Source organism: Cydia strobilella, chromosome 3, assembly GCF_947568885.1.
Source record: "Cydia strobilella chromosome 3, ilCydStro3.1, whole genome shotgun sequence".
Taxonomy (NCBI): domain Eukaryota; kingdom Metazoa; phylum Arthropoda; class Insecta; order Lepidoptera; family Tortricidae; genus Cydia; species Cydia strobilella.
The window spans coordinates 5512406-5531319 of NC_086043.1; the positions used below are offsets into that span (position 1 = coordinate 5512406).

Consider the following 18914-nt stretch of genomic DNA (forward strand, 5'->3'; position numbering starts at 1 on the left):
CACACATCTTTATTTCCTTTCATCATATCATAGGTACTAATTATATTTTTAATTTTAATATTACACAACATGTATATAGAAAGATTTTTATACAATAGTGTATAATTAATAGCTATTTGACTATATTAATCAACAATAAGTAAAAGAATTACGAATCACTTAAATATTGGCAGTCTATTATAATGATATGTATCTTTTGCAGTTTGGAACAGCCGTTTACAATAATTTATCGTTACAATTATACATTTTATAATTAACTTATCTTTCGATAGAAACATTTTACGTGCATTTATTAAACCTTTTTAGGGTTCCGTACCCAAAGGGTAAAAACGAGACCCTATTACTAAGACTTTCGCTGTCCGTCAGTCCGTCATAATCTTGCATTGGCATTACAGTGGTGCTTAATTTTGTTTCTGAATTTTGCTCCCACGCCTACTGTTATGTACCACCCGTCACAAATGCACATAAAACATTAATTTATATACAAACAGCACCCGTTTCTATCTGTTTTGTTGATAGAAAGAAACAGATAATTTGGCTATAAATTAAAAATATCATCATAATTTTATAGGAGATTTCAATAATCTTTATTATCTTTAGGAAAGAACAGTTCAATACCTAATCTACAGCTTTGCCAATTAGTTTGAAATCAACTATATTATCATGAACCTTTCCCTTTTCATCTTAGTGTCTATCTTGTAAATGTAATCTCGTAAAAAACTACCATTTACAAACAACAACACAACGTCTGACAACTTTAAAGAGGCCAAATATTTCACAAATTACTACGCGACATTTGATGACGCGAATCTTTTAAAAGTAGCAAACATTATCAACGTTTCTTCAGCTGCATAATAAACCTGCATGTTCACTGATACGAAAACAAAGAAAACGTTATCATTATTAAATCAGACTTCATTTAATTTTTACAATGAACTTATTTGATTTTATACAGTAAATCATAACATTTTAAGAACATAATATCTAAGAACAGTTATATTCACAACTCAATTTAAGAGATGGAACTGTCGCTTAGTTTTTAAAATATTGACTGATCAGTATGAATCTCGCGCCAGCCTTTATAATTTGAGCAACACATCTATTCTATAGCATTTTAATAACATAGGTTTTTCTATACGGCAACCTATTTTTCATGTCGTGACCCCTTAGCTTAGTATGAGAAAATTGTGATGCGGTCGTCCCAAGGTACGTAAGCAAGCAATTTTCGATTTGCTTTGCAAACCTTGCGGCTCCTTAGGGGCTGTGAAAAACACTACTGCACGGAGATAGTGTGAGCTTTCCATAGGTAATCTTATAGTCCGACAAGAAATTGTAGAAAATAAATGAGAGCGACACTTCCTACGTAACTACACATTTTTGACGTAAAATGCTTCAATGTAACATGGCAACAATTTAGCATGGAATTTTTTTAGTTCCATTTTATTTAATTTCTACTATTTTATGTCGCACTATACTTAGATTTTAATACATTGCTGTTGATAGTATCTGCTACTTCATAAGCAAACTAATTACGTAAAAATTACTTACTTCTAACTGTACAATCTTACAAACTATTAAAAATCTAAACGCCACTCTGGTCAACCATTTTCCATATCGGCCATTGTTGGGAACATTTTCTACTTATACATGTACATACAAAATGTATTTGTTTGTGATTTTTTTCTCAAACGCGCTTTATTTATTTAATTTCTTTTTTTGGCTGCAAGTTTTTATTAAACGCGTATATGTTATGTGTTACTTGTGAATTTTCTCTTAAGTAAGAAAACGTTCCTACTTTAGCACACGTCAACACAAGAGCAGCTAAATTATCATATTATAACATCGTTATTTAGAACACGGTATCGAATAAATGCTGCAACAATTAACGTTAACAGTTATGGGGTATTTGCTGTAGCGAGTTCGCATCACAATTGTATTAGCCCATTATTTATAAACTACACAGAACGGTTAGAATTACGTTTTACTTCTTGGAGAAACAGACGTGCGATAATCGGGTGTAGGTAGGTATAAAACTAATAATTTACCTACCGGTACTCTGTAATGTCGGCCTAGGAGTGCGAAAATGGTAAAACCTTTTAAATATTCAAATATATCGATAGGTTTATCTAGTTAAATAATTACTTACTTCGCATCTGCATCAGGCCACAATATTTAAATAGCATTAGGAATGTATCTCATTACCATATTTTAATAATTTAAAAACTAGTAAGATTTTGCTAACAGTTTATACTGACATGGAAACGACGTAATGCTATCCGTTCTGATTAGGCAAAAGTTTATATTTATTATTTAGGTCTTCATTTTATTACATTCTGTAGTGGTCTCATAATTAAGTATAAAATAGTTGAATTATGGATAGGATTAAAGTTTAAATGTGTACAAATAATTTAATTTTTAAATATTAATAGGTACGTGGAAGAATTAACTCCTTAGAAGTATCGTAGATTAGAAACGTACTTTGACTGCTTACGTAACATTAAACATAACTATAAAATAAAATTACAAAGGATATTTAATCTTAGTGTCTAGTATATTAAGGCTAACGCCCAAAATAATCTAAATCCAGGCAATGATAGTACGTAATGTATAAAAAAGCACATCACACATCCAAATGTCGATATCTATTCATACAATTGCATTAGGTAGTCTCTTTTCAGACTTAAAACACATTATTTGAAGTTTTTTTTTATAGGACGAGCGAAATAGGTACTTCAATATTCTCAATCGAACGGCATTTGAATGTTGGACGGACCAATCAGTTGATCGGATTGTTCTACACCATAACATAAATTAGGAAAAATATAAGCGTTTGCTTAGATTCTTTGGGTAGGTCTGCCATTCTTTGATATTTTTTCTTTCTGGTGGCTTAAACCTTTTAGTGTTTTAGTAAAAATAGCGGAATCCTAATAAATTTTGGCGTTGAAACAGCGCAGACTTAATTAAATTCTATAAAAAGTCCATTTTTTTTTTCACTGTCATTGGTCATTTTACTGTTAAACGTGGATTGTGCATTCTCGACGTTCTTGTTCTTTTCTTTGTTGATATCTGAAAATAAATAAATAGGTTGGCATTAATATATTTTTTTTTGGGAATTTAGTTAAACAAATACAAATATGTAGTAAAAATAAGTAGAACTGTTTAAATAAATAATATAAAACAAAATCTAATACATATTGGGCTAGGTCACCCATATTATGTTTTATTTATTTTTTAGATAATAGATAATAGTTTTAGTTTTGTAGGTAGTTAAATTTTAGCTTATATTTTATTGTAAGTTTGTTATTAATTAAGTATGTTTTTGGTTTTAATAAATTCCCAGACAAAAGAGGACCCTATGGACGAAAATGCATAATTTTAAACTTTTTATTTTTTTATTACGAAAACCAATCGATTTTGTGGAATTTTAAAACATTCCATTTTAATATTTGCACAAGATGTTGAGAGTGGAGAAGTTTAGGTGTCTCACTTAAAATGAGTGTTTTCTTGTACAAGTACAAATAGCAATTCAGCCAGCAGCAGCCAAGTAGATGAGGTGTTAAAATGATCTTCATACATACGCTCTTACCCCCCTGACCATAATTGTGCTTAGAATATTTTGAACAGCTCGCACTTTCTTCTACTTTCGACTGTACTACCATACACCTTATATAAAATGTACTCACTTGTCAATAAGGGAAGATATATCGGCAGGCACGGGCTCGTAGACAGAATGTCCGTCGCTCCCGTTCGGTCCCCCGCTGCGGACAAATTCCGTCAAACATTCAGAGGGCCTACCGCGAACCACGTTCGACGGGTTGCCTCCCTGTCACACTTACGTACGAATTTACAAGTGCGACAGAGAGGCAACACGTCGAACGTGGTTCGAGGTAGGTCCTCTGTACCTATAGTCTTTATACGAAGTGCCTCTACCTGGAGCATTCAGTGCAAGGATCGGTCTTATTTACTTTTAAAGCTACTTTTGATCTACAACTTTTAAACCATGCAAGAAGATAATACTTAGGTAATACCGAACATGTCACAAAAATGTATCACCACATTATTGGAAACTTTATGACACTTTAAACATCTAAATAGTGAAGTTTACAGTTCTAGTTGTGACCCAAAATATTTACTGTTTATTCTCACTCATATTAACTGCAGTTTTTCAACCTTTTTCATATCGCGACTCACGATCTCCTAGACATGAAATGAAAATATATCGCGATCCCCTGCTCTCAGCTGTTTATGACCTGTTTTCTTTTTTTCTTTTTTACGAAGGCTGCGAGCCCCCGCGACCGTCTTATAGGAGGTCACGTCACGACCCACAGGTTGAAAAATGACTATTTTTTTTCTTATTTATTTTTTTAATTTAAGCGTGGCTCAGGCGATTAAAGTATGTAGTTATTAAGTTAGGTCTTGGTAGATAGGTACTATGTATATAAATAAAGCTCTATGATATTAGGTACTACGTTGTGATTCTAATTCGACATTCGTTATTTGTTTTCGTTATGTGCTTCATTTTTTTCATTCGGCTTAAGGAATTTTAAAATAAAAATGCGGCTGCTCAGTTTTTTTCTGTAAATGTATAAATTAATCAATTGAATCCTTATAAATTCTTGCTTGCCACAGGAAAATACTATAATTAAAATTTTCTCTGTCACTCTTAGCAGAAAGTGTCCGGCGACTGAATAGATGTAGCAACCTGTTATAACGAAGTAGCCGCATAGTGCCGTCTAAGGTAGATTCGGCGCTCTTGGGTGCGACGCGAGCGCGAGGCGTGCGGTGTGGGTGTGGGTGTGGGTGTGGGTGTGGGTATGGGTGTGGGAGGGCGGGGAGGTACCTGAGTCTACCTGCTGGTGGTGCGCGCCGCGCTACGCCGCCCGCTGCCGTACACGCTGCCCCCCGACCCGCCCGAACCTACATCATAGTGGAAATAAAGATCACTTGCAAGAGGTTGCATACAAGGCTAAATACTTTAGCACGTTTATTTAATCAAAGCTTATAGCATATTTTCGAGTTTAAACAGTTTTTCTGCGGTAGAGCAATGTAAAGCCACGGAACGCACGCTCGACGCTCACGCAGACCGCCATACGTACAGTCAACCAATTTGATTCCTTTCCTAGGCCACAGAACCATGTCATAATTAATCTATTTGTTTATCTTCTACGGCAGTGCTTATTGAATGATGATGGTCATGTATCTGGTAGTTAAAGCGACAAGGTTCTTAAGAGGCCTAGCAATCAAATTGGTTGACTGTACGTTGGTTAAAACAAATCAGCGTCAAGCGTGCACGCTTACGCCTTGGCTACAAAACGCACGTTCAGAGCGTGCAATCTAGTCGCTAATACCGATCCCATGCATTATCCCCTCGTTTGCCGTGAGGAAACTATTAGAAAAAAATAATCCCGGCACAGACACACGAGAGGTTAAGACAGCCGGCGACAGCGTTGAGCGAGTTTTTGTTTGCCGAGGCTTGAGAGCGTGCGTTCCACGTTCCACGGCCCTCGAAGAGTCGTAACAATACCTTTAGTAGTAGTGTTGGCGGCGCTGTCGCTGTCGTCGCCGGAGTCGGTGTGCGTGTCGCGCCAGCCCGGCGCGCCGGCGCCGGCGCAGGCCGCGCGCATGCGATGCCGCGCCTCCACTGTCGAGCATTTAGACAGGCTCGATTCGTCTACGCAGAAAGCTGGGCTCATACCCTCGTGGAGCGTTAGAAGGGGACTACCAGCCAATATGTGTGGGGGCAATTTTGATTTCTACTTGAGGAGAATTTGTTTTTATAGATTTTCATTTGTAAAAATGTCGTTTCCACTGCGCAGTATTTGGAGTAATAGGAAGAATAAGAAGACAAAGGAGTCAATTAAATCAGAATGACAATATTATGTGCGTATGAATGGCTACAGTATATGCTTATTTAAAAAAAAATAAGTTTAATTATAGGTAATGGGAACCAGTACGGGGTATCACGTTGTCCATTGGTTTAGGGGAGAATTTTGATTAAAAGAGACATTTATTGCTCAAGTTCCATATTAGTATATACCTGATCGGGAACCCCAAGGATAGAAAATTCTCTATCTGCCTCTAAGGGCTAGACAACGAAAAGATGCTTTGTGTCCGCAATCAAATTATTTTAATAGATACGAAATTTTAAAAGGTTTTTATGGTCGGCTCAAGTTATGCGACACACAGTTATATATTCCACAGTTATTATTAGGAGATATCGCAAATAAATGATTGGTAAGATATAGAGGCATGTTCAGTAAGTATAGGTTACCGTATCGGTAGTGCTCGCAGGTGCGGTGGCGGCGGCGGTGCGGCGGCGCGGCGTCGTCGTCGCGGCGCGCCAGCGTGCGGAACTGCAGCGAGTGCGCCGCCGACACGCCGAACGTCGCGTACGGGCTGATCTCGTACAGCTCTGCTGGGGAACGGACGTCACACTCACACTCACACTCACTCGATCATGTATCATCATGCTCCGCGATTGTTATGCCATTTAGAGCCGCCCCACGATAGCGTCTCCCGAGCGTCTAGTCAACTCTATGGCCGCTGCTCGACGCAACGTTGGCGCAACTACACAGCGACGTCATTTTCTATAGCGCTGATTAGACGCTGACGCTCAAAACAAGCTAGTGTGGGGTGGCCCTTAGGGTCCTAGCTAAATTGGTTGTTCCATACGCTATGGCATGTCCAATTTAGCTAGAACAATCTTGAAGCGTGACTGATGTACCACAAAAAAAAACTAAAATTGAATTGCTAATATGAAATCGATTTATACATGGCACGGTATGATGGATAATAATAGTGACTATCGGAATTCGGAAAGTTTTCAGGACATATACAAGTTCAAGTATTCAGTTCGGTTCAATAAAAAGGTCGGAAATACGTTGTAAGAGAACCTTACAAGGTCACTGGATATATTATACAGAAGCATGCTTACCAGAGGAGTCATCATTAGACTTCTCATTCCCGTTGATAGACGAGGAGGAGTATAGCTTCTGTCCCTCTCTTAGCTTCTCCCTCTCCGCTTCGTTGCTCTCGCTCAACTTGCGGTCGTCCCGCATGTAGTGGTCACTGGATATACAGAAGAATCTGAAAGTGTTTTGTGTAAGGATGTTCAATTTTATCATCTACTTGAATACATTTATTTCGTGTACGTCTTTCAGCAAAGAGCAATGACATTCTTAAACCTTTTCGCCGCCACCACAGAATAAATAATAGTACTACCGTACAGAAAGGAAACTTCCTACAAAACCGAAGTTTGACAGCGGTTTAGGGTCGAATCATGATATCCCTTTCCAATATATAGTACTATCCCTTTCGGCTATTTAGGGTTGTCAAAATTTAAGCCATTATCTGTGGTCGTGCACGCAAAGGGACGTCAAGTTGTGCCAATAACCCTAATAATTGCTCGGATGCTGAGCCGAACGGAGCCGAGTTTGCCCGAAGCAAGGAGATTCGCACCCCTGCCGCCACGTCAATGTAGTAATAAAGTGTCATCAACGCCATGTCAAAAATTGCAGTAACCTGTATAACATATCAAGTTGTGCCGTGTGGGACACGAAATGTGCTGTCTTTATATAAAATATTGATTTAGCTAAAAACGGACTAACCTTTTCGCCGCCATTGGGCGGCGAAAAGGTTAGTCCGTTTTTAGCTAGGTAGGTACAAGTAGGGCGTTCCCATCCAGTTGAAACATGACAAGCTCATAGCTCATGCAAGTACATAAAATAATTGAATGAGGAAGAAGTCGTCAGTTGCAACTGCTTTTATCAGAAGAATATAGCAGCAGCAAGCAATGACCCAAATCAGCTAGTTTGCCTAGGTAATGAATTCGTCCTCTTCCTTATCTCCTATCCTGTGTCCACTCACTTGCGCTTGCCCTGCACGACGCAGATGATGGCCGCGACGGTGACCACGATGACGACGGCGCTCGCTATGCACGACAGTACCACTGTACGTAGTGACGTGCGCCGGTCTCCACCCGAAAGGGGAGACATCGGTTTTGTTGGAGGTATGCGACCTGAAAGTGTTAAGGTATTGTGTAACGGACTTATAATCATACCTCCTGCTAACGCGTGTGTGTGCGCCTGGAACGTGGTTAGGCATTAGCATCTTACACGATTGGTAGGTATTTCTTTGAAGTACATCCAAATCTTGCTCATCTAGTGAGTGTGCACGCATGTTTGCTGTAGACTGTGGGCTTTTTGCAAATCTTGCATTTGTTGTGCATATTAAACACGCCATCTGAAGTAAACATGTGTGCGCACTCTCTAAATCCGGAATTCACCTTTTATGGTTAGTAGCTTCCCAAACTCGAACTATTGCCTAATTTAATTAATGAATACCTATTTGGGCATAGGTACCTCCTGCTAGCGTGTGTGTGTCTGCCAAAAGTGTTACTCGCTCGGTGCCAGCATCGTTGACGCCTTCTATGGCCAGTTCGTACCAGGTACCCGGCGTCAGGTCACCTAGAACGTGGCTAGCCGAGCTCAGGCTGTCGCCAACCTGAAGAAAATACGTTTTTTGATGTAAATAGATCACAAGGAATTATTGTTACATGTTGATTCTATAGTTTAACTTTGGGTTTTCATGCTTTGGAATCTCTGGCTCCCAATCTCACCTTCAAAACCTGACATTAAAAAACCCTGTAATATTGGGTGATCGCAACGAGAAAAGGCTAGGATTTATACTGTGGCGCATATGTTAGTCAAAATGGCTATCAGACATGACACTTGGAAGAATGAGAGACAATCGTACTGCAAGCATGAAAGGGCTCCCAACTAAGGGTCAACCAAGATAACGCTGGGGCTAAATTCTCAAAGATCTGACCACATCTGGGTTATCCTATTGGCACGTAGTAGCCTTAAATAGGGAAGAGTGTCAATCTCTAGTGTGGAAGGTCAATTTCTCTTTGGGACACTGAGCCCGCGCAGTTAGTAAGCATACACTTGTTAATTATCATTTACCTTGATCCAATGCTCAGTGTCCGCTCTCCGGTACGACACTCGGAAGCCCAGGATCGGACAGCCGCCGTCTCGCCACGCGTAGAAGTTGATCTTTATTGCCGTCGAGTTCATGTACACGTGGTCCTCCGGCTTCGGTGGCTTGGGCCCTTTAAACAAATACAAGGTAAGTTATTCTAAAGACCAACACAAATTAAGCGCGTTATAGATAGAGGCAAATAGTTCCTTGGTCTAAGATGAGTCTCAAAAGCCATAAGTATGTTTTTAATGATGCGAGTCAGTTGCTTGCCTGACATTTATTTTCTTTTTGTGAATGATTAAATGCAGCCCTATGTGGTTCTATGGATATCTTGTTTCGCGCCTGTATTCTGGCGTTGAATGAGCATGTCCATGGTGTACGGTGACCTCGGGTAATAGCTCCACGGTGTGCCAATCGGTGTCGGCCGCTTGCCTGTATCAATGTAGCTTATAATGACTTACTTCCGCCCCTGGTTGTCGCTGTCAGCACCTCGCAGGGTGGTCCTATGGAGATCTTGTTCCGCGCCTGTATCCTGGCGTTGTACGTGGAGCCGCACTTTAGCATGTCCATGGTGTACGATGTGACCTCGGTAGACAACTCCACAGTGTGCCAATCGGTGTCGGCAGCTTGCTTGTATTGGAGAATGTAGCCTGGAATAACAGATTACTTCGTTTTTATTTTCATAAGTTAATATACTACTTCATAAAATCATAAGGCCATTCTTAAACTAAGGTCATACAGAGATTAGGTTCCTTTTCTGCTCCCTAAAGTTAAGAGCATTGCTGAAAAAAATACTCAATTTTGATTTATGACAATTATGACATTACTTCGGGTGCGGTTGTGGCTAATGGCCTCACTCTCTCACTGAGCAAAATGTGAGACGCAATACACATCGGACAAAGAAATTGGACAGGGTGGAATACCAACCTAATGCAAGACACAACCAGAATCAAGGCTCGAGTATCCTTCACATTCAAGAAAAAAAGAAACATTTATTTTCTGTGTATCTATAACCCTATATACCTAAGAGTTTTGAATGATTCACGGTTAGTTTCACTAGACTTATATTGACCGGGATATAGACCGTGATTACCTTTTGTATTATTTGTGAGCTCCCGATATTTCGACGCAGTTACATGCATCATGTTCACGCATCAAGTGAACGCAGCCGACGCGCAAGAATGAGGGTAGACAGAGCGCTGTCTACACAACTTTGACACCCACCCGCTATCTTCAGTCACCCGTGAACATGATGCATGTAACTGCGTCGAAATATCGGGAGCTCACAAATAATACAAAAGGTAATCACGGTCTATATCCCGGTCAATATAAGTCTATATACCTAAGAGTGGTGATCCACCGTCAGCCGGCGGCAGCCAATGTAACCGGGCGCTGGACGCCGTAGTGTACTGTAGGGTGAGGGCGGGCGCGGCCGGCGCCAGCACCGCCACCACGCTGTACGTGATGGCGTCCTCTCCCAGCGTGTTGCTGGCCGTGCACGTGAAGTTGCCGGATGATTGCTCGTTCACTTCTGCGAATACAACAAATAGTTTTGGTTCGGATATTTATAAAGATTGTACTATTTTGTTTTAGGTGTGCCATTGGTATTCATGTAATAAGAGTGCTTCTCGTGTTGTATAGGCGATGTCGTCTGCGTAGCCGAAAGTCCTAGTAGATATCACAAGAAAGTATAGAACTACAGTCTCAACACTAGCTTCGAGAATTTGTAGAATCCCCGCTTGCTCCCCAAATGCCTGCGTTCGGTACACGGCGCAGCATACACCCTTATCGCTTACTCGGAGCTAGTGTGGGGACTGTAGTTCTATACTTTCTTGTTTGCCCCAGAAGCTCTGAAACGCGACACTGGTCGAGCCAGAAGTGCATTTGGTGATCCCCTTGCAGCGCTCGCGTCAGGTGAAAAAAAAAATTGGCAAAGAAAAGACGCGAGGCGAGGAATTTCGCCAACCCGCCTGTTCCTGTAATGCCGGTAATGATTTTAATCGCAAAAATGTAAAATTGATAGATTTAGTCGGTGAAATTGTACACATTTTGCTGCCTAATAGAAATTACAAGTACTCGTTTCTATTAGCACGTCTTATCTTGCCTTTTAAAATATTTTTTTTTGAAAAAAGACTAAATTAGTAATGATTTTTTTCCTGATAGACGTTTAGGTAAACGCGCGTACAGCACTGATTTTGTCGCTCTTATTTGTAAATTTCGTAAAGTTTGGACTGCTAAAAATGGTAATTTTGTATTACACATAAACTGTACTCCACCTATAATAGACTACATTTTTGTTATTGTGACTTTGAAGAGTAAATGAAAGTTAGACGGAATCAATTTTCTCCAGAAATTACTTCAAAACAAGTGACAATGTCTCTGAAAATCGACTTAATTTCAACGTAATTTTGATACTTGAACAATCGACAACATTTGCTGAAACTGTTTTTATACATCATTTTGCATAATTTACCATTATAATTTTTTGAGGAATTTTTAAAATCTTCCTTTCTCGTCATATATTACCGGTGACGCACGCTCGCGACCTCAGGTAGCGCGGGAGCGCTTGTGGATAGCGCTCCATAATACGCATGACTATTATGGCGGTCACGTTGTTTTACGCAAGGACCGGCGTTCGGTTACTACTCGTGTATATAGGTAGGTACCTCTGATGTGCAGGTGTCCGCGCGGCGTGACCTGGTAGAAGGCGTGGTGCGTGACGGGCGCGCGCGCGTGCGTCCAGCGCGAGCGCGGCGCCGGCAGCCCCACGCACGAGCACGCCAGCAGCGCCGCGTGCCCGGCCCCGAGCACTAACACGCCGCCGAATGACGCTATCCGTGCTGGAACTTAAAAAAAAAACATCACTCAGCAATAAAGGAAACATATAAGTACCTATATCTATAGTGGGGCAAGCCATTTCCGTCACACGTAATGGCGGCAAATTTAAAAATGTAGGCGCCAAGGGCAGTGGATTTGCCAGAGTATATGTGAATACGCAGCCGAAGTGTCGAAGCTTTAGAATCTAACTAGATATCACTTCTGAACCATGAAAATCAAGTCATGCGCGAATTGGAGTTGTTGACGTGATAATGATAACAAATTTTTCTGGTATATGTAGCCCGAAAAATAATATTAGTGCGCTCGTAGTAGGTTTGGTTTGGTTAAAACTTCAAAGAGGCACGATTTAAAAATAGGTTGTGTAAAAAAAAAGTACCTATAGGGAGTAATTTGTCGCTAAAATTTATCGTTAACGCCCTCCACTATAGCTGTCCAGTTCAAACACATTGTAGCTTACTTCTAGCGTTAGGGCCTTGCCCCACCACGAGCGTACTTTCCCCCTCGCCCGAGCCCGTGGTGGCGGACACCCAGAACTCGTACAGCTGACTTTCTTGCAAGTTTCGGACGGGGAACATTAGCTCGAGCTCCGACTTTATTTTGTCCACGGTTACCGTGTAGCTTTGGTGTTTGCCCAACCTGAAAATGTGAGACTTGGTTTCAAGTTTGCTGTAGAAAAATGTCAGAGAATGTAAACAAGCTCGATGTAGCTTTGTAGGCTTATAATTTTGTAGATATCTTACCGGCCTGCTTCCCTGTAGTACACAGTGTAATGCGAGATGATCCCGTTAGGGTGAAGTGGCGGGAGCCAGCTCACGAGGACGGAATCGCTGGAGTACGCCAGCGCTTTGATTTTTTGAGGGGCTGATGGAACTGAAAAACGATACCAAATGTATTAATGTGCCTGTTTGAGGATATTTATCTACTTCTTTTCTAAGGACTGGAACGTGCAAAAATTTCCGCGAACCGAGTGTCACTATTCTTAAACAAAAAACAAGATGGCAGTTTCATTCTTTTTGGCTACAGTAGAGCCATGCTAATCTAGACCCCTTAAAATCCAGGCGGTTATCCAAAAGGACCTTATGCGTATGCAGGCAGTGGATTTACGGGGAGTCTGGATTAGCGAGGTTCTAGAATAATTAGGTATCGAATTTTTCTAGAGACGGAGTGTAGCTAAGGATCAAAAAGCTCGCTGTGTGCTACTTGCTCGTATTTGGAAAATGCTTGCATAGCACATGCAAGTACGTAAAGGTTGTCGTTAGTCGCTTGATTTCACTTCCGTCAGCTAAATGTATCCAGTAAACTTACCGTCTTCTTCAGTCATGCAGTACACTGGAGGGCTCCGCTTGCCATCGCCCGCGTTGGTGAACGCAAGCACTTGCACAGAGTAGTTGGTGTACTTGCGTAGCGTGTGCAAGTACGTATCGGTTGTTGTTACTCGCTTGATTTCACCCACGTCAGCTAAATGTACGAAAAGAAATGATTAATTTGCATGAATGATATAAGTAACGTCAATTAAATCGCGATTTGACGAAATTAGAATAAGTCTGAGTTTTAGTTAACATCAAGACAGACAGTAACATCAACACAACAATATAATCTTACAGATTTGATATAGGTAAAATCGTAGTACCTATTTATAAGAATAAGAATAAGAAAACATTTATTGCCACACAACAAAAGAGAAATTACAGGAAACAAATAACATAAAAAATTGGCATGCGCGACAAAAGGAGCGGGCTCAGCATATGCTGCGCCAGCCACTTCACCAGGAATTGACCGCACAGCGCTGATTTTCAGTCCGTCCCCTTACTGAACCACATTGATATGTGCGCGGGATATTATTTTTACAGATATATATATATATATATACAGGTTTAATTTAGAATAATTAGAATAATATATTTGGATGAATAAATATTTACCATGGTCACTAGTAAGCGGCGAGTAAATGACTTTGTATCCTTGAATGAGCCCGCCGTGCTGACCCAGAGGTGGCGGAGTCCATAACACCTTCATGCTCGAAGACGAGAGCGGGGAACAAGTCACTCTTGTCGGGTGGGACTCTGGCACTAGGTAAAATAGAAGTGTGCGATTAGTCAAAGGTACCTACAAAAAACAATAAGATTTTGATTAAATAATTATTACCCTAATGTCTGTACTAACTGTTCACCTGTACTATTTTTCTCATATTCATAAATATACCTATCAAAACAGCAGAACACGATGCGCGCCAAACTGAAAAATTGACGCTTTTCTACTGTAGAATTGCATTTCATATACCTAGACATAGTAGTCTCATATGGTCGAGCGCTGTCGCGGGCGCGCGGCGCCGTACAGTTTCCTTTGACTCAAGTAAGACGTGGACTTACTTCAGCCGTTTGTTGTGAATAGTTCACCCAGTTCACGGAATTGAGTTATCTCCTTTTAAATTCGTGACGAATAAGCGTAGACGGCCTGCACCCTGTACCAAATGAACGAGCCGCCGTGACCATAACGCACACGCGAGATAGACCACCAGTCTCTTTCTAACTGTATACCCCTCAGACACCGTAAAGTTTGCGAGGTAGATGGGACAGAGTGGAGTTACCTCCTTCCAAAGTGGTGGCGGCGACCGGCGCAGACGGCGGGCCGGCGGCGACGCCGTTGAACGCGCGTACTCGCACCTCGTACCGTGTGAACTTCCTGAGCGCTGACAGGCTCAGCTCGGTCGCTGACCACCCATTTACTGTTAATGACCTGAAATAGCATTTGGGTTAAATCTCTTGCCACTATTTATACTGATACTGACCCCGTCCCATCCAATAAGTAAAGACGTAGGCGGTGTAATCGCAAAAAATAACTTTTTACGTAGCGAGAATGATATAGGTACACCAGTTTGTCAAAACTGCTACTCCTTAGCTAATAAAGCACCCCAATGACTTGACTCGTAGCGTATATAGTGTGTGCTAACGTATCGAGCCTCTAAAAATTACGTGCTTGTGTATTTTTAACACATTCAGTGCCGGCGCGTGCTACAAGCTACGAGCGTAGCCGATAACATGAGAAAAACTATATGTAGCGAAAAGCGCCTACGAACAGAAGACCCGCCTAGCGAGTTGCTGGCAGTGAATGTGTTAATTTAAGGAAGTTATTTAACAATTTTTCCTAACAGGCGTGCCTCCCGGGCTGATCTCAGTGCAAAAGACAGTGTAGCTCGCCGTGCTACGCTTCCCGCGAAGGCGGGCGCCATGTGGCTTGCAGCTCGCCCGGCCCACTGGGAGTCGTGCACGTTCTTCGGAGGTTGGAAGGTATTTAACAAATATCTTACCTAGTAGAGTTCCTAACAGGCATGCCTCCCGGGCTGATCTCGGTGCAGGAGACAGTGTACCCCAGCAGCTCGCCGTGCCACGCTTCCCGTGGAGGCGGGCGCCATGCAGCGTGCAGCTCGCCCGGCCCGCCCGGAGTCACGTGCACGTTCGTTGGAGGTTCGGATGGTGCTGAAAATATAATATTTTACATCATTCTTTGAGTTTTTTATATATACCTCTATTAAATCTTTTGTTAAAAAGAAAATTTTAAACCCAGACAAATCTGGCTAAAAACTTTCTAAAACTTGACTATCAACCCACACATATACACAGCATTGTAGAGGAATTAACAGAAGAATAATGTGTTAGTGCATTACATCAGTCACCTGCAATATTATATTACACAACGAAGGCAGCAAAAATTACTGACACGATCTTATTTGCATAGCCATAAGAGCGTGTCACATATTTTTGCGGCCTTCGATGAGTAGCATATTATTCCAGGTGACTGTAATCAGAAATCAGAAACATTTATTGTTCAAACTGTGTAGGTACAAGAAGTATAGCTAGGTACATTTTTTTATGGGTATCAACAGTTTTACCCTTTTCGGGCATACAATTTATTTTATCTTAAACTAAGTAATCTTAAACTAAATTTTAATATACATTTAGGTTTACAGAGTTATACAATTCTTTTAGGTTATAGAAGACTCTGTCTATTAAAAAGTTTTTTAAGCATCTTTTAAAGGTATTTCCTTCGAGGCTTTTTATTTCATTAGGCAGATGATTAAAGGCCTGACGGTATGACGTTGGTGCCTTGGAGGATGGGACGGCCTCTAGTCTGGGATGCCACATGCGTTGACACCCTCGCGCCGTCCCACCTTCCGGGCACTAGCAGTATTGCTAGTCGTGCCGCGTCCATGGCAGAAGACCTCAAACGCCGCAAATATGCCACCCTTGGCAGCAGTTATATTTTTGAGGCGTTTGGGGTCGAAACGCTGGGGCCGTGGGGGCCAAGCGCGCGCCGGGTATACAAAGAGATAGCGGCACGCCTTATAGACGCCACAAGGGACCAGAAGGCTGGCCAGTATTTTGCTCAACGCATTAGCATTGCCATTCAACGTGGCAATGCAGCCAGCCTTCTGGGCACACTGCCCATCGGCAGTGACTTGGAGGACGTGTTTTATTTATAGGGCCTTTATTTTAAGTTTATTTATACCTAGTTTGTATTATTATTTTTACTGCCTTCGCACAGATTACTTGTATCTACTATTAATTACTTATTTTCACCTTCAAAGATTTGTCTTCAAATGTGAACAGACCTTTCTTGTGCTTGAACAGTATGACTTAACCTGTTATTTAATTCCTATTTACATAAATGAAATGTGATCAAGGAAAAAAAAAAAAAAAGACATTAATAGCGGATATGAATGTGCTTTTTTTTATATATTAAAGTGCTAGCTCTCGGAAGTACCATATTATATTTATATTGCGATCTAATATTATCTTTGCATGAGCGCTATGTGAAATGTTCAGGGTGATTTTTTACAAATAGACTTAGTTCTAATATATAAATGCCGGTAAGTGTCAAAAAGCGCTTTTCCCTAAACACGTCACGTAGCGATTCATCTGTGTACATTCTAAAAACAGTTCTTAAACATCTTTTCTGCAATATGAATGTTTTATCAACATCAACAGAATACTCCTATTAAAATTCTCAGATAACTGCGAACCTCTTACTCAGTATTATTTTAAACACGAAAACTATCTAGTCACCCGTTGTTCCCTATTACACCTAATACCTATATTGCATCTTGTCTTGAACTCTTTAGAATCAATCAATCACTGGCAAACCCCTAGCTAGAAGATCGCGTACTCCAGTTTAGGCAACGCCGAGTTCGGGTCCTATAATTCCATTAAAGATTTCACACACTATGCAAGTGACAACAAATTACCTTCTTCTTGCGTCTTCACGACGACGGGTTCGGTGTAGGCACTTCGGTCGATTTGGTTCACGGCTGCTAACCGAATCATGTAGGCCGTGTGTGGCTTGAGTCCACTGAGCAGTGCCTCGTAATGGATATCGCCTTTTTTAGTCAGCCTAGAACGATACAGAACCAAAATCATTTTAATGTTATAATTTTCAGTGAGCACTAACAGTAACTCCAGTTTTGGTAACACACAGAAGTACCTATTTAAAGTTAACAAAACTACTGGATAATTGGATATTTACGCGACTTGTTGCTGCTGTGCCGCCCCATGGACGGACACGTTGACAGTGACAGCGGCGTGCCACTGATCTACACGGACTGCCCCGACAGCGCTCAACGTGCAGTGTTGTATGGTGTAACCCACGAGCGGCGAGTTGCCGTCAAATCCCTGACTCCAGGATAACCGCACTGCGCGGCTTAGGATCTCCGTCACGGATAGAGAGTGGGGCGTGTCGGGTTTCTCTGAGGAGTAAAAGTTATCTGTCAGCAATGTCAGTAACTTGCTGGCACTAGATAAAGATAAGAATAAGCGATTTACATAATGATAAATGGCGTCCTAGATTAGGAAAGTTTTAGAATTTTGGATGGGAGAGACAGCGGGACGTAAACAGGTTGATCACGTGATGGTTGTGGTTGAATTCCAAAGCTAGCTCACCTTGGACGGATAGATAAATATAATGGTCGCTATGACCATAGGCGTTGACGGCTTGGCACTTGTACACCCCAGAGTCCGGTCTATCGGCTCTGCTGATATATAATTGGGACCTTAAACCACTATCAGTCTTTGCTTCGGAGACACTTAGCCTGAAACAAAATATCTTGGTCATAGTGGGTTCATAGCGTTGTTATTATGAATGAATCATTTTGGGAGTGTGACGAATATGTGGAAAGTTGTAGTAGGTAAACAGTTTTCGGAATATACGAACTCGGAAAAATGAGTTTGGCAAACAAAGAAAAAAACTATTGATAGATTTCGTACGCGTACCTATAAGTATTAAGATCTAGGTGGTTCATGTTGTGCGACCACTGCACACGGATGGGGTTATCGCCGCGCACGTCGCAGAGGAGCGTGGCCGGCGAATCACGACGTGCTGTCATGTTGGTCGACGTCAATTCAAACCTTGCTGGTTCTAAAGCAAATATAAAAAAATATTTTTACATATTCTTATATGTACGTATCTTACCTACGACTTAGCGGCGCCTACACAATAAATATAATTTGAAGTTTAGGTCATCAAAGTCTGCATTGGCTGATATTCATATGGCTGACCGCTTTGTAGTAAAACTCTTTATTGTACAAAAATAAACATAAAACACGAGAAAAACGCATCATTTGTACAAAGGCGAACTTATCCCTTAAGGGATCTCTTCCAGTTAACCTTGCGCTTTGATTGATGATGATGAGCTAGTACCTACCATTGACATCAACCTTAATGGTTTTAGACAAGGGCGAACCGACCCCGTTCTCAGCTTTGCACATGTACTGCCCCTCGTCATACGGCAGTGCGGACTCGATCCACAGGGTCCCGTTAGAATAGAACTGGAAACGCCCACCGAGGTTCACCAGCGGGACGAAGTCGGATGATGCAGGACCTGGATTAACAACGAAAATATAGAATGAATGACATAATGTTGACATTGACTACAAAGTCAGTAGGCTGAGTGGACATGTCTTTTTCTAACTTTATTAACACATTCACTGCCAGCAATCCGCTAGGCGGGTTCTCTGTTCGTAGGCGCTTTTCGCTACGTGTTGGAAAACTAAAGTTATCGGCTACCAGCTTAGCGCGTAGCTCGCGCTGCTTATGGAACATTGCAT

The 18914-nt window shown here is 41.3% G+C and overlaps 1 protein-coding gene across 2 annotated transcripts in view; it reads right to left on the bottom strand.

Moving 5' to 3' along the window:
- The window catches only part of LOC134755634 (cell adhesion molecule Dscam2-like), a 208694-nt gene continuing 189780 nt past the window's right edge, over nt 1-18914 (bottom strand). The window contains exons 17-39 of one of the 2 annotated variants that reach the window (XM_063692142.1): nt 18512-18688; nt 18081-18225; nt 17751-17899; nt 17338-17557; nt 17060-17205; nt 15125-15293; nt 14405-14553; nt 13740-13886; nt 13123-13275; nt 12558-12687; nt 12275-12453; nt 11646-11825; nt 10322-10510; nt 9441-9629; nt 8964-9109; nt 8361-8502; nt 7867-8017; nt 6935-7086; nt 6272-6415; nt 5525-5641; nt 4851-4917; nt 3684-3758; nt 1-3066 (exon numbers count right to left, since the gene is read on the bottom strand). In XM_063692142.1, coding sequence (XP_063548212.1) covers nt 3015-3066; nt 3684-3758; nt 4851-4917; nt 5525-5641; nt 6272-6415; nt 6935-7086; nt 7867-8017; nt 8361-8502; nt 8964-9109; nt 9441-9629; nt 10322-10510; nt 11646-11825; nt 12275-12453; nt 12558-12687; nt 13123-13275; nt 13740-13886; nt 14405-14553; nt 15125-15293; nt 17060-17205; nt 17338-17557; nt 17751-17899; nt 18081-18225; nt 18512-18688 — 3368 coding nt within the window. In that variant the 3' untranslated portion in view covers nt 1-3014. Of the gene's footprint in view, nt 3067-3683; nt 3759-4840; nt 4918-5524; nt 5672-6271; nt 6416-6934; nt 7087-7866; nt 8018-8360; nt 8503-8963; nt 9110-9440; nt 9630-10321; nt 10511-11645; nt 11826-12274; nt 12454-12557; nt 12688-13122; nt 13276-13739; nt 13887-14404; nt 14554-15124; nt 15294-17059; nt 17206-17337; nt 17558-17750; nt 17900-18080; nt 18226-18511; nt 18689-18914 lie in introns of both variants that reach the window. The other variant, XR_010129073.1, reaches the window with a different exon arrangement.